The 15377-nt window shown below is 46.4% G+C and overlaps 1 protein-coding gene across 1 annotated transcript in view; it reads right to left on the reverse strand.

Annotated features, from left to right (window-relative positions):
- Positions 1–15377, reverse strand: part of LOC144142108 (uncharacterized) — an 81190-nt gene that overhangs the window by 33430 nt on the left and 32383 nt on the right. The window contains exon 3 of the mRNA XM_077673516.1: positions 2224–2336. Within this exon, the coding sequence (XP_077529642.1) occupies positions 2224–2336 (113 nt within the window). The remainder of the gene's footprint in view (positions 1–2223; positions 2337–15377) is intronic.

Genomic DNA, 15377 nt, shown 5'->3' on the forward strand with positions numbered 1-15377 from the left:
AAGGAACGAAAATTGTGTTTTCTGGAATACAGCGTTAATGTCACTGCAAATCGATGAAGCATTCACCACATCAAATTTATTCGCAAAGAAAAAAGGAGGTTCTTTGGCGGCTATGTACTAAAAAGAAGAGAGATGACCAAACACTGCTTCAAAGAGCGCAGGTGTCTGGAATAAAACCCATAGTACATAAACGAGATTCTGACGTTTTGCCTTGTTGACGCCAGAACGCAAGACCAGTGAGCTGGATATGTGCCTAAGAGCTTTTCAGAAGATGTTTTCAATTTCCTCATCGGTAAAGACCATCCGAATACAATATCCGACATTATAACTCATTGAATCCTGTTTAAAACAGTGAAGATGGATAGCACAACGTGAAAGCTCGACCGACTAGCTAATGCAACAGCATTGGCGAACACGAAGGTCAGCCTGTCTGTGGACTTCGCATTGACAGTACGACTAATTCTTCGCGAGGTGCTGCTTGAAGACTACGACCTCAGTTATTCCTGGGAGCCATCTCATGACAGCCACTCCCTGCACGATGCACCAGCGAATTGTTATTTCTTTACGATGCGCGACCCTTGTTGACGCTGCTGACTTCCACGACAACCGCCGGCGTGATGTGTACATATGGCCGATTTACTCGCAGTTGCGAAGCCATCTCAATCATCCACGAGACGCCTAATACATTTACAAATAGAGGCGCAGAACAACTCCCAGTTGTCAATTTCTGTTCGGGAACTTTGACCCTCGTCTTGTGCCACACGTGTGTTACCGATGTAAACTCACCGTTCAAGTAGGAAGAACCCCTTTTCGATATGCTTTATGGAGGACAGCTAACTACGCTGCTTGAGGCCGCCGATATCGGCTGTGACACCCGAGGATCACAGCTTCGGCATCTAAGGGAACCTCCGATGTGCGCGGGAAGCGCACCCTTTGCCCAGTTCATACGACAGACGAGCAACGGGTGACGCCGAACACTACATACTCCCACGAGGAGACACCGAGTATCGCCCAACTACCCTTGATTGGGTTCTGACTCCAATCAGAGGACGCGGCCTGAGTGAGAAGCTTCTGTGACAGTATATACAGAATTTAAAGGCATCGTGACAAGTTTGGTTAAAAGGCTGTTCCCGACGGTGCCAAAGGGATATCATGCCAATAGTCGCGAACGTGCATTACCAGAAGCGTTATTCATCCGAATGACAGGCTTCTTCTTGTTGCTGTTCTGGTAAAAAAGTTCCCACATAGTTTTTTTTTGCATTTTTATCTATTATTTGTAGAGTTTCAGTAAATGACCCTAATGTTTTAATGCACATGCCTTTTTTAGGTTTGTAGGCCCTTTTATCCACGAAACATTGTTGTTAATTCTCTGGTACTGTATGTGTCAAAACTTTTGGAACTTTTCAGATTAGTTTCAATTAGTCAGAGGCGATTGCTCGGCCACCAAATCTTTATTCGACTTTTTTTTATCCCGGCCAAAATATTGATAATGCACACTGTGCGTATATCTAATGTACATTCGGGAACGCTAAATTTTTAATTGCTGGCACATGCCGGAAAATGCATGGTTTTCCAACATACGGGTGTTCCTGTTGATAAGAAGTACAAATGTCTATTCCATTTATACGTCTACAATTGGACGATCTTCCCTGGAGGAGATGAAGAGTGCATCGATTTCGCTTTATCAAACGGGCCTTATGCAACAGAGGCCCTTCCTGTACTACCAAGTAAAACGAATACAAAAACGAAGGAAAAACATACATACATATACATACATACATACATACACACATACATTCATACATACATACATACATACATACATACATACATACATACATACATACATACATACATACATACATACATACATACATACATACATACATACATACATACAGACATACACTTTTCCATTTTCATTTGACATCTTAAAGGAAAGAAAACTAAAGAAAATTACGCGACATGTTCAAACCAAAAAATTACTCAATTTTTGGTGACTAGATGATTACACTAAATCGCACAGTATTTCTTGCGTTATTTCCATTAAATTATGTGTATGTGTACGTTAAATTTTGCACCAAAATATTGTGAGGTAGGGTTGTTCAATATTGCCGCTAACTGGCACTGTCACTAAGATTCTTTTGCAACTGCAAAAGTTGTTCGTTTGTGAAATTGATGTAAAGATGTCGGATACAACAAAACCAGTGAATCACATCTTACCTTCCGCAGTTTGTGCGGTGGAATCATTGTTGCTTCCGCTAGTATTTCCTTGTGACAATCTCTTATCGACTTCCCAAAAAAGGCTTTCGCCCTGTGCAGTCTTGGACCCGCAGCTGCAAATGTCATTTTACTTTGCATTAGTAGCAATGAGCTTCGGGGGGCACAAGCTAAGAGAACGTGAAATATGCACACTTTCTAATTAGCAACGTTAGGAATATTTTTCTTGCACTTGATTAAAATTTCTCATTGTTGTAGTGATGCAACTTCTCAGAAACAAAACCCTGCATAAACATACAAAAATGGATGTATTCCAGAGCAACGATTCAGTTTGGGAAAAAAATCACGGTGGTGTTTTTTTCTTTTATGTAATTGGTCCTCAAAATATACGGCATCTGACTTTAGAGGAAAGGAAGTTAGAGTGAGAAAGAGAGAGAGAGAGAGATAGATAGATAGATAGATAGATAGATAGAGAGAGAGAGAGAGAGAGAGAGAGAGAGAGAGAGAGAGAGAGAGAGAGAGAGAGAGAGAGAGAGAGAGAGAGAGAGAGAGAGAGAGAGAGAGAGAGAGAGCGTCTGTGTGAGGAAACGGTGGACGTGGAGCCGTCGGTCTATGGGGTTGGTTTCGCTAATTCTGAACAACCTTTGACTTTGGCTGCAGCCCAAACGGGGATCACTTGTGAAAACTAATCCGCTTGGAGGCAGCTGGTCAGCAAGCATTCCCACTGCTCTCTTGAAAGGCTGGATTAGGTGTAAGAAATGGTACGTCTTGGCATGTGCACACCTAATTTTAGCTACTATAGTGGATTGGCAGAAGTGCTAGTTGAAGTGTGATTTGGTAAAGAATATAAAGTGGAGGATGGGTGTTTTGTCACAGTATTTAGAAGAGACGCCAGATGAATGCTTCGGTCTTTGGTAATCGACGATGGGATGAGAGAAGGTAACGAGGAGGTTGCGACAATGGTAGAGCAGGTCGTAGTAGCTTGATGGAACAGCGGGAAGTTAGTGAGATTGCGCCAGCTCGATTTGTACCCGCATCTCTCAGTACAAGACACCCTTCTGCAACTAAGGAATGACCTATTTTAAGTTGCGAGACAGACCACAACTAAAGCAATGTTTTCTTTATACCTCAGAAGAACACTTGACAATGTGGTCTGTCCCAGCATTCACTAAAACTTCAGTGATCTTAGCACCGACAAAAAAAGGTATGAATATAGCCGACTTGATCACACACAGACAAGCCCTCCGATACATCTGGTACAAATACTGCATGAGCAGTTGTAATTCGCAACGGGATATTTTCTCCCCGTAGTTGTTCAACGTACCTCTGAAACTTCTCACATGAAGCTCTCCGAAATCTAGCATATTTATCACAAAGTATGTGCCAACGACAATAATGCTTGGATACAAAAACCATTGGCAGGAACCATGCAAGACTGCCTCCATCATTGCGCCATTATATTTCTGGCCAACGTAACAGGCTGTAGACTAACCTGCGCTCAGCTCAAAACTTTTGTGCTTACTTGTGCAAAAACTACATGACAAGATGTTCATCTTGGGATATTTATTTCAACCTTTTGCGTGGTCATTATGGCGTTTATACAGTGGTTTCTTCGGGTTCTTTCATGTTTTTAAGTGCAGCTGATGGACACTGTTGCGAAAAATTTAAAACAAGGGTGACTATATTTTGGAAGGAATTTAACCAACCAGTTGTGAAACATCAAGTCAGCGTGTGAAGGTACATAGGCCCATTTCTTTAATATTACCGCGGGAGTGCCCACATTTGGTGCATTAGCTCCTTATCACGGGAAAACCGGCTAAACGAGTGAGAGTAGTATCACGCGCAGAACAATCACGCCACAACAAAAGTCATCTGCTGGGCTGGTCCTAATACCTTCCCGCTGGTAACCGGCCGGCAATCATCATAGCCGGTCGGTGACGATTCAGCGTCTAAAGGTCCAACGACAGGAAAGCTCCAACGAGACCAAAGGTCTAACAGTGGATCTTTCGTCTCTGTAGATCTTTCATCTCATTGGACGTTCAGGCTCGATGGCACTTCGGTGTAGATCTTTGGTCTGGGTGGATATTCAGGCTTGATTGGACCTTCCGTCACTGTGGACTTTTCGTCTCCGTGCATATTCAGGCTCGAGTGGATCTTCCGTCTCATTGGACCTTTCATCTCGGTGGATATTATGACTCTTCCGGATTATATGAACTTCCGATGCACCCTACAATCACCTTCACTGCCTAATTAAGCAAAATATTCACGAGAACGTCTGCGTTGCAGGTGCATATATATATAATTTCACTATACGCGATAGTTGAATTGAAACGTACTACCGGCGTTCGCCTTTCCAGAATGGCAGGGACACTATTTCCGAACAGCTTCAAAAAGATGAAATGACTAGTCTACAATGTATATATATATATATATATATATATATATATATATATATATATATATATATATATATATATATATATATATATATAAAACTGCCGTGCTTGCGATGGGGCCGAAGGCGTGGTGGACACAAAGAAACCTCGGTAACAGCAAAAGCGGAAGGTTTATTTCGACGTTTCGACTTCGAGACAAGTCTTCTATCAGCTTCGATCACTTCGGAAGAGAGCATATGTGTCGAAAGTGGAAAGCGGGTTTACGAATGCCCAACAATACCACACACAAACATACGTGAATAACACAAACACGAAGCGGGAATCTTCCTTATTAGAAGAATTAAAAAAAATGAACAAAAATTGAAGAACGAAGAGAGAGACGCCAAGATAGTTAGAAAAAAAGGAGAAAAAAAGCAGAAAAAAAGAAGAAAGGGAGACGAAAGAGCACTGAACAGAAATTAGAGTGGTGGCGGAAACGCGAAAAGCTCAACAGCTTCCGAAAGTGGGGTTGTAGACCAAAAGAGAGAAGGCAATATATCTTCCGCAGCTAGCCGTCACTATGCAAACGCCCAGACGCTCGGAGAGAACGCGTTTCCGTTGATTGAAAGCCAGTGCACCGCCATATGTTCGCAAAGTGCGAACAAGGCATTTTAAAGCCCGTTTATGGGCCCGTTCCGGAGCTGAGACAATTAAAGGACCTTTTGTGGTCGTGCAGAAGGAAACGGTCCGCCACCATTCCACCGTTCTCTCGCCGGACGGACGGCTTCCAAGAACGGAGCGCTAGGCCGAGTTTTAAGGTCTTTGTTAAGAGCTGCCACTTTGCAGCTCAGCGACAACCCGTGCGTCGTCGGTGTCTCCCCTCCGCTGAGTGGGGGATGGGGGGGAAACAGCCAAACCAGAACCCAAGCTGCTCAAGGGGATGGAGCGGAAAACAGAGAAAATAACGCCGATGGTTCGGTAGCCAGGGTTAGAAGACGACTGTAGGTGCAAGGGAGGGAAAAATAGATTTTCAAGCCTTCAAAAATGTAACCAGTCCGCGGGGGCGAGTAGTGATAACAGCAGCAAAAATATGTGCGCACGGGTTGTCGATGAGCTGCAAAGTGACAGCTCTTAACAAAGACCTGAAAACTCGGCCTATCGCCCCGTTCTCCGAAGGCGTCCGTCCGGCGAGGGAACGGTGGAATGGTGGCGGACCGTTTCCTTCTGCACGACCACAAAACGTCCTTTAATTGTCTAAGCTCCGGGAACGGGCCCATAAACGGGCTGTAAAATGACTTGTTCGCAATTTCCGAACATATGGCGGGACACTCGCTTTCAATCAACGGAAACGCGATCCCTGCGCGCGTCAGGGCGTGTGCATTGTGACGGCTAGCGTCGTCGGTGTCTCCCCTCCGCTGAGTGGGGGGTGGAGGGGGAAACAGCCAAACCAGAACGCAAGCTGCTCAAGGGGATGGAGGGGAAAACGGAGAAAATAACACCGATGGTTCGGTAGCCGAGGTTAGAAGACGACTGTAGGTGCAAGGGAGGGAAAAATACATTTTCAAGCCGTCAAAAATGTAACCCAGTCCGCGGGGGCGAATAGTGATAACAGAGGCAAAGATATGTGCGCACGGGTTGTCGATGAGCGGCAAAGTGACAGCTCTTAACAAAGACCTGAAAACTCGGTCTATCGCCCCGTTCTCCGAAGGCGTCCGTCCGGCGAGGGAACGGTGGAATGGTGGCGGACCGTTTCCTTCTGCACGACCACAAAACGTCCTTTAATTGTCTCAGCTCCGGGAACGGGCCCATAAACGGGCTGTAAAATGACTTGTTCGCAATTTCCGAACATATAGCGGGACACTCGCTTTCAATCAACGGAAACACGATCCCTCCGAGCGTCTGGGCGTGTGCATTGTGACGGCTAGCGGCGGAAGATATATTGCCTTCTCTCCTTCGTTCTACAACCCCACTTTCGGACGCTGTTGAACTTTTCGCGTTTCAACGACCCCTCGAAATTCTGTTCAGTGCTGTTTCGTCTCCCTTTCTTCCTTTTTTTCTTTTTTTTCAACTATCTTGGCGTCTCTCTCTTCTTTCTTCATTTTTGTTCATTTTTTGTTCATTCTTCTAATAAGGAAGGTTCCCCCTTCGTGTTTGTGTTATTCACGTATGTTTGTGTCTGGTATCGTTGGCCATTGGTAAATCCGCTTTCCACTTTCGAGATATATGCTCTCTTCCGAAGCGACCGAAGTCATCATTCCCGTAGAAGACTTGTCTCGAAGTCGGAACGTCGAAATAAACCCTCCGCTGCTGCTGTTACCGAGGTTTCTTACTTGGTGTTCCCCATGCCTTCAGCCCCATCGCCAGCATGCCAGTTGTTTCAAGACCGGCCCCTGGCGCACCCTTGGAGCAGCAACTCACGCGCAGGTTCCCCAAACATCCGCCTACCTCTGCAGTGATCGGAAATTCACAGACTCGTTACCTCCACCAGCACTTCAAACCGTATGACACAGCGGCACCTGCCTTCATCACCATCCGAGGAGCGACCATGTTCGAGATAGAAAGTGAGCTTCCAAGTATTCCAAGAACTGTGAGAACACTGGTGTTCTACGTCGGTACAAGGGAGCTGGAGCATTACGGCTGCGATGAGACCCTTCCCCGTCTTCGCCGACTGGTAAACAACACCCTTCGAACCAGACCGGACCTCCAGAAGTTGGTCGTGTCTTATGTGTTGCCACGTCACATTACCGCCAGCTTGACCAAGCAAACGACCACTTCGTGAAGTGGTTTAATTGGGAAGCCCGCAAATTAAACGAAACAATCCGGAGCTACTGTCGTCGCCCAACCAAAGTGACGTACGTGGACTATCAGTTTGACTCACTCCCGCCCCTGCGTTTCCTGACTGCGAACGGGCTTCACCCCAGCTTCCTAGGAGTCGCTGTGATGGCGCAAACTTTGAGGGGTCTTCTCATACGGGATGCAACAACGACGGCACCCGCGTGGTCATCAAAAGCGGCCACTGACAGCAGTCCCTCGCATTACCAACCTGCAACCCAGACCAACAGAGTTCCGGTTCGCGACGCCGCGTCAAGTGAGCCACGCATCCCGATCATCATGCCAACCAGGAGAACATCAATGCAGCAAGCCCGGCCGCCATTGCGGAGAACCCCGAAGACCACTCTACCCCCCTATTGTGGACACGGTTCAAGTGCCCTTTCCCGGTGTTCTGGCTGAAAACATCGACATGGAGTTTCCGAGAATCGCCCCGAGCATGACGCCCGGAACACCTGTGCAACAACACCACTCCATATTGACGACCGATAACCTACGCCAGCCACCCACACCTGCTCCCCGCATTAGGACCGATTGATATGTAAATGGTGAGTCCGGTTCTGGGCCTACATTCTACAGGGCCACATTCCTAAAATAAGAAAACTTTCTGACAAACGAATTAGGCATGATCTTCATAAATCAACGCTTCAAGTGTACCTAAAAGCTTAAGTAACCCTTAAAGGTATCCCTCTGTCTCACGCGCCTTCTTGATCATCAGGACCGACTAGCACGGCAGAACGTTCTCTTAAAGGCTTCTCTCGAAATTGTAAAAATTGCCATCAATCATTGCGAAAAACTGGTGAAAAAGCTAATTGCCCAAAGCAAAGTTCGAAAAAGCTAAGCACCGTGACCTCGTAGACGAGATAGGGTTCCCAACCCTACTTTGCATGAAATCTCGCCTTTCAACTATAGCCCCGACCCTAAACCACTTTCTTGCATCGTGGATAACCAACCTACAATAGAACCACGTCGCACCGCTATCGTAAACTTATCAAGTACTGCCCTGTCACCTGATGAAACAAAACTACTCTCGAAGGGGCTGAACTTCTGCCCCACAACAGGCTGCTTTAATGAATTCCAGTTACTTCAAGACCAATATAACTCTGCAAGAAATTTAGGACTAAGAGAATACTTTTTAGATAAGCCTCCTAACGTTCAAGATGCGCAGACACGCCCAAACAGGTATTGGACGCCAAGCACTCAACGTGACGATTGCCTGAACTGTACATCGCCGCTGTGCGAAAAGATGTCATGTGGGAATATGAAATTCACGAAGGGAAACGTCAAAATTTAACAAAGTCTGAGAAAGCGTGCTTGAAGGGTTTGGAAAATAGAACTGACATAACAATTAAGCCTGCCGATAAAGGAGGAGCGATTGTAATCATGAATACGGTAGATTACATTCGAGAAGGGCACCGGCAACTTGGTGATTCAAACCTTTATGAGCGCCTTGCGGAGGACCCTACGATTGAGCACCCCAAAATCGTACCTTCAGTATTAAAATATCTCTTGGACGGGGGAAAATAAAGCCCAGTGAGCACAATTTAATGCGACCAGTGCAACCCTGTCCTAGCCGACTTTACATGTTTCCTAAGATCCATAAAGCTGGCAACCCAGGGCGCCCAATCATAGCCGGCATTGGCACAATCACCAAACACATATCGGGGTTTGTGGACAAGCTAATAAGGCACATTCCCAGCGACCTGGATTCGTACATTAAAAGACACCACGGATTTCCTCAAATTTATTTCGGATCTTCGCGTACCAAAGGATTCGTACCTAGTAACCCTTGACGTATCTTCCATTTACACCAACATTTCCCATGACGAAGGGATAGCCACACTAACCAGCATGTATGCGCTCCATTAACAGCCAGATACCCCAGACTGCCATGTAGTTTCGAGGTTAGCGGCCCTCGTCTTAGAACTAAATTCATTTGAATTCAACAATGAGTACTTTCGGTAAGTTAGTGGGACCGCCAAGGGAACCAAGATGGCACCAAGCTACCCCAATCTGTTTATAGGGAAGTTAGAGGCCACATTCATGTCTGAATCCCACTTAAAACACCTACTGTACAAAAGGTACATTAATGATATCTTTTTTATTTGGACCTACAAGGAGAATGCGCTCCTCCACTTCATCGACTGTTACAATTCTGCACACCCGAACATCAATTTTACTCACACCTACTCTCAAGAGAGTATAAACTTCCTGGATGTGACCGTGAAAATTGAAGACGGTGAACTCACGACAAAGCTGTATCGGAAGCCAAGGAATCGCCAGCAATATCTGCATTACCAAAGCGACCACCCACGTCACTGTAAGAATAACATTCCTTACAGCCAGGCCCACCGTTTCAAACGAATGTGCTCAAAATTGGAAGATTTCACTACCAACGCCAAAAATTTAAAAACCATGCTGGAGGGGCAGGGGTACCCAGCGCCTGTAACTGATGACGCCATAAAAAAGGCCGAAGGACTCAACCGCGCGGACCGAATTGCGAACCGTCCCCCACAACGCGACTTACAACAAACAGACCTATGCTTAACGTACAGCACCAACTTTCCTAACGTAAAAAACATCTTGAAGCGGCACTACAACATTCTCGAACAAAGTGAACGCCTCAAACGGGCGTTTCCGTCTGTTCCAGGCGTCGTCTACCGACGATCCCGGAACCTCAAAGACACACTCGTGAACGCAAAGACACATTCTTTGTCCGCGCATAATGAATGCTGGCCATGCCTGAAACCACGGTGCCTTGTCTGCAAGACAATGTACAGACAAGCACTGCTCAAAGCTCCAACTCAGAGTACTCTTTAAAAATTCGCGGGAACATGATGTGTGACACTTCCAATGTGATTTATTTGATTGAATGCAATGTTTGTCGAATGAAATATAGGCCAAAAAGGGACCACTTTCAGGCTCCGGTTCAATAATCACAAAGCGCAAGCCAAAACGCGCCCGACCCTGCCCCTCTCGACACCTCAGCCTTCCAGATCATTTTTTCGATAAACTGATCGTCACGCTCTTAGAGACGGGGTTCAGTCAGACCGGGAACGAGAACAGCGTGAATTATACCTCATATACGGATTCAATACAATCAAAAAAGATATAAATGAGGACCCAGGCACACTTGCAGCGATTAAAACATTGTCATCTACCTAACCGTATCAGTGGCGCTCTTTATGTAGCCGGAACCGGATTCTCGAAATCACATGCGGGTGAGCGTTTGTTCAGTGGATTTTTCACACATTGCTGATGTCTTTCCGTTTTTGTTTTCATTTTTCTTCCTTCTCTCTTTTTCCGCTATTCGTGTTCACTCCTATCCTTTTCTCGTTTTTTTAATTCTCTCTTTTATAATATTTGGTTATAACTTTGGAAACCTCTTCTAAATCTCCGTCACTATCTTACAATTAAGTAATGTTGCTTAGTGCTGGTGCTGTTTAAACAATTACTTCTGTTTACCTTCTCCCCAAAACACGTGTTCAAACCTTGGTTTGGAGATTTGAACGTTTGGATATGGCGCATAACCCGGAAAATAACCAATACAATTCTGGGGTCTGTGTTATTACTCGAGCGCCGATATCTTTGCCGCTGTTATCACTATTCGCCCCCGCGGACTGGTTACATTTTTGACGGCTTGCAAATCTATTTTTCCCTCCCTTGCACCTACAGTCGTCTTCTAACCCCGGCTACCGAACCATCGGCGTTATTTTCTCCGTTTTCCCCTCCATCCCCTTGAGCAGCTTGCGTTCTGGTTTGGCTGTTTCCAACCCCATCCCCCACTCAGCGGAGGGAAGACACCGACGATGCATTGGTTGCCGCTGAGCTGCAATGTGGCAGCTCTTAACAAAGACCTGAAAACTCGGCCTAGCGCCCCGTTCTCCGAAGGCGTCCGTCCGGCGAAGGAACGGTGGAATGGTGGCGGACCGTTTCCTTCTGCACGACCACAAAACGTCCTTTAATTGTCTCAGCTCCGGGAACGAGCCCATAAACGGGCTGTAAAATGCCTTGTTCGCACTTTCCGAACATATGGCGGGACACTCCCTTTCAATCAACGGAAACGCAATCCCTCCGAGCGTCTGGGCGTTTGCATAGTGACGGCTAGCGGCGGAAGGTATATTGCCTTCTCTCCTGTGGTCTACAACCCCACTTTCGGACGCTGTTGAGCTTTTCGCGTTTCCGCCATCACTCGAATTTCTGTTCAGTGCTGTTTCGTCTCCCTTTCTACCTTTTTTTCTCCTTTTTTTCCAACTAACTTGGCGTCTCTCTCTTCGTTCTTCATTTTTTGTTCATTTTTTGTTCATTCTTCTAATAAGAAAGATTCTTCTAATAAGAAAGAAAGATTTGTATTATTCACGTATGTTTGCGTGTGGTATTGTTGGCCATTCGTAAACCCGCTTTCCACTTTCTACATATATGCTCTCTTCCGAAGCGACCGAAGCCATCATTCCTATAGAAGACTTGTCTCGAAGTCGAAACGTCGAAATAAACCCTCCGCTGTTGCTGTTACCGAGGTTTCTTTGTGTTCACCACGCCTTCGGCCCCATCGCAAGCATGCCAGTTATATATAGATTGCGTTGTGTTGTGTTTTATGGCACATAAGCAACTAAGGCTATCATGCGCCAAACAAAACGTTTCGTGTTTTTTGTGGATAATAACCGATTGCTTTATGTCGTTATAGCTTGTTTAGAAGTGAAGCTTCTTTTAAAAACTACAGAGGGAAGTTTGACAACAGCATTCTCTCCTAGAAGTAGGCTGGGGTGAAATGGAATTTCCTCGCTGTAGAACCGCCTAAAATGTTTAAAGCAAAGCTTTTTTACCTCTACCCCCCAAGGGTTCTTTCGCGATCGTTGGTGTCAGCAGAAAACTCCAGCGAACAAATAAAAGAATTTACTAGCACCGCTCGGAATCGAACCAGGAACTAATAGAATAACAAGGAGAGAGCCCGTCGTCTTACCGATTTAGCTACGAGTCAACGCGAATACTGGGAAGACAGGTAGTGTACTCACCAAGCACATCTACGGGTTCACCCGCTGCGTTCTAGCTGAATGCCACGTGAAAGTGTCACGCGACCACTCACGCCCGTCTAGCGGCCCTGTGCGCACCTTTCTCATGTGCTAAGAGCTTCAAAAATTAAAGGAAGCTCACACCAATGCATGGCATCTCACTTCTAGTACGCCTGTGGCCTCCAGTGTTCACGTAAACAATCACAGATCCTTGTCGTCCGCCCTAACGCCAAACCAAGGAATACATTCAAATACTCCTTGATGGCCAGGCCATCACTCCAACTTGCTCCCACATTTTTTGTATGCGACTGAGCTGTTTGTAGACGAGACGTAATTTTTCCATGAATCTTTCTCGGCGTTCCGCCGGATGTATCGGGCTTTAGCTCATTTCCTTTTAAACTCTAATTAATGTTCTTGCGTTGGATACCTTTGCAAGACTCCCCATGCTTTGTTTTGCTGCTTTTTGGCTTCCTTACAATCTTGTGTCCACCATACTTTGTTGTTTTGTCTCACCATTTCAGAGGACTGTGGAATAGCTAAACGTGCAGCCTTAAGAATGCAAGACGTAAGCCTTTCATTCAATTCGTAGATGCTCAGTGTGTCCGAAAAAACTTGGTCTAAAGTACTTGCGAAACTAAAAAGATTCCAGTCGGCAAACTGAAGTTTCCACCTGCGTGGTTTCGTCGGGATAATGGTTGGTGATGATGATGTTGCGCTAATGATTACAGGTAGATGATCGCTTCCGTATGGGTTGTCAATGACATCCCACTTAATATCGCTAAAAACACTCGGTGAACTAAAGGATTAATCTATGCAGCTCATTTTTCCTGAGCTTGGAGAGCAGAATGTAGGTTTGCCGGTGTTTAGAAGACAAACATTATTGGATTGAATAAATCTTCTAAAACCTGCCCCCTTGCGTCAGTTTTTTTGCTCCCCCAAAAAGAAGAGTGGGCATTCAAATCGCCAACTATTAAAAAATGCTCCGGTAGTTGGTTTACCAAGTTTTTCAAAATCTTGCAGTGTTACTGTGAGGTGTGGTTCAATGTACACACAGCACACTGTTATTGCTTTAAATGCAAGCCGGTGACCGCCACTGCTTCTAGCCTAGTTTTAAATTTGTCTTCTCGAGTTGCTACGCCATTTTGGACAATTATTGCCACTCCGCCTGAGAGCCTACTCACCTGCTCTCGGTCGCAGCGAAAGACCTGGTACCTTTGAGTTTAGGACCTAATGGTGTTTAGAACCTAAGTTTGTTTCCTGAACACAAACGGCTGCAGGAAAGTGTGTGGCGAAGATGTCTTTGATGTCATTTAAATTATTTAAAAGTCCTCTGCAATTCCAGTGGACAATGAACGCCCTGCTGGTTTTTTTTGGGGACTGAAAACTAGGTTTTCGGTCCTGTGATTCGGGGCTTGTTTCTCTTTATGTTGTCTAGGGAGTTCCGCCGCCCATCCGACGTAGAGGGCGCAGATCCTCCTTCAGTTGTGTCCATCGTCTCTTCAGAGACGCTGGAGGTTCGTGCAGAACGCACGTGTGTCGAACTGTGTGACCTGACCTTGTGGGGTGAGGCCTTGGAGACTGCACATCCAGGGGTCCGTGCAGCCCGCTTTGGAGGTGGTGGCGCAGCGCTAACTGCTTCCACCGGGGGCGCGGGGAGCCTTGCTGGAACCTCACTATGTGTGGCTTCAGCAAGCGCCGAAGACCGCTGTGATGCTGCGCTCTGTTGCACCACAACGGAGTAGGGTCGCGTATGCGCCGGGGAGAGTCGCCTCCGTGCTTCGCTAAATGTCAGGTTCTCTGTTACTTTGAGTGTTATTATCTCGTTTTCTTTTTTCGTGCAGGGCAAACACGTGAGTACGCTGCGGGGTTGCCCTCACAGTTTACAAAAAGGTATGTTTGGGCTTGACTGTTTTCAGGAGGGTGTTCATTAGAGGCACATTTCGCGCATGTCTGTTGGCCCCGGCAGTTCAGTGAGCCGTGGCCGTAGCGTTGGCATTTGTAGCATCGGCGTGGGTTGGGGATGTAGGGTCGACGTTTCAGCTTGGTATAGCCCACCTCCACAGATTCTGGAAGGATGCTTGATGCAAAGGTGAGCACGATATGCCTTGTCTGAATTTCTTTGCTTTCTCTTTCGATTTTGATAAGGTAGACATTTGTGACATTTTGTTCCTTCAGACCTTCTAGAAGCTCTTCCTCGGACACATACTTTAGGTCGTCATCTGAAATGACTCCGCGGACTGTATTTAGTGATCGGTGCTCACTGACAGAGGAATTTCTCTGGAAGAAGTTAACGCTGAGAGCTTGTCGAGCTGATATTTGTAAAGTACTTCGAGTACAAGGTCTCCGTTTGCCAGCTTCTTGATCTTATAGCCTTCCCCAATTGTGGCAGTTAGGGTCTTTGCGACTAGAAATGGCGAGACAAGTCGGGCAGTTTTGTCTTCGTCACTGCTGTGTATTACGTGGAAGCGTGGAAAGTTGGCAACGTTCTTCGTAAAAAACTGGGCGGTTGCATCGGTGCCCCCTCTTTTACGAGAGGGATCAGATGGGCGTAAAAAGGAAGCCATAAAATGCAAAAACTGTTTGGCCATGGTGCCAGCCGCCCACCATGGAGCCCAACAATGGGACGGGACAGGAGCTCGCGAGCAAGTCATGCCCACGCCAGCTCTACACCGCGAGTATAACCAAATACGGCTGAACACAGGGTTGTCCGCCACAAAAGGTTAACCCGAACCGCCAGGAAAAAAGGAAACTGAGCAAGAACGAGACGACAGGAAAGTTGTTAGAGAGAAGCTAGGAAAGTGAAAGGTTGAAGGGGAGGACAGGAAAAGGTGACGGCCGATTCCCCCCGGGCGGGTCAGACCGGAGGTGCCGTCTACGAGAAGCGGAGGCCAAAGTGGTGTGTTGCCTTCGCCAAGGGGCCTCAAAGGTCCAAGCACTCGGCGTC

Source organism: Haemaphysalis longicornis, unplaced genomic scaffold, assembly GCF_048455015.1.
Source record: "Haemaphysalis longicornis isolate Haplotype H1 unplaced genomic scaffold, Haemaphysalis longicornis Haplotype H1 scaffold_6, whole genome shotgun sequence".
NCBI classification, from domain to species: domain Eukaryota; kingdom Metazoa; phylum Arthropoda; class Arachnida; order Ixodida; family Ixodidae; genus Haemaphysalis; species Haemaphysalis longicornis.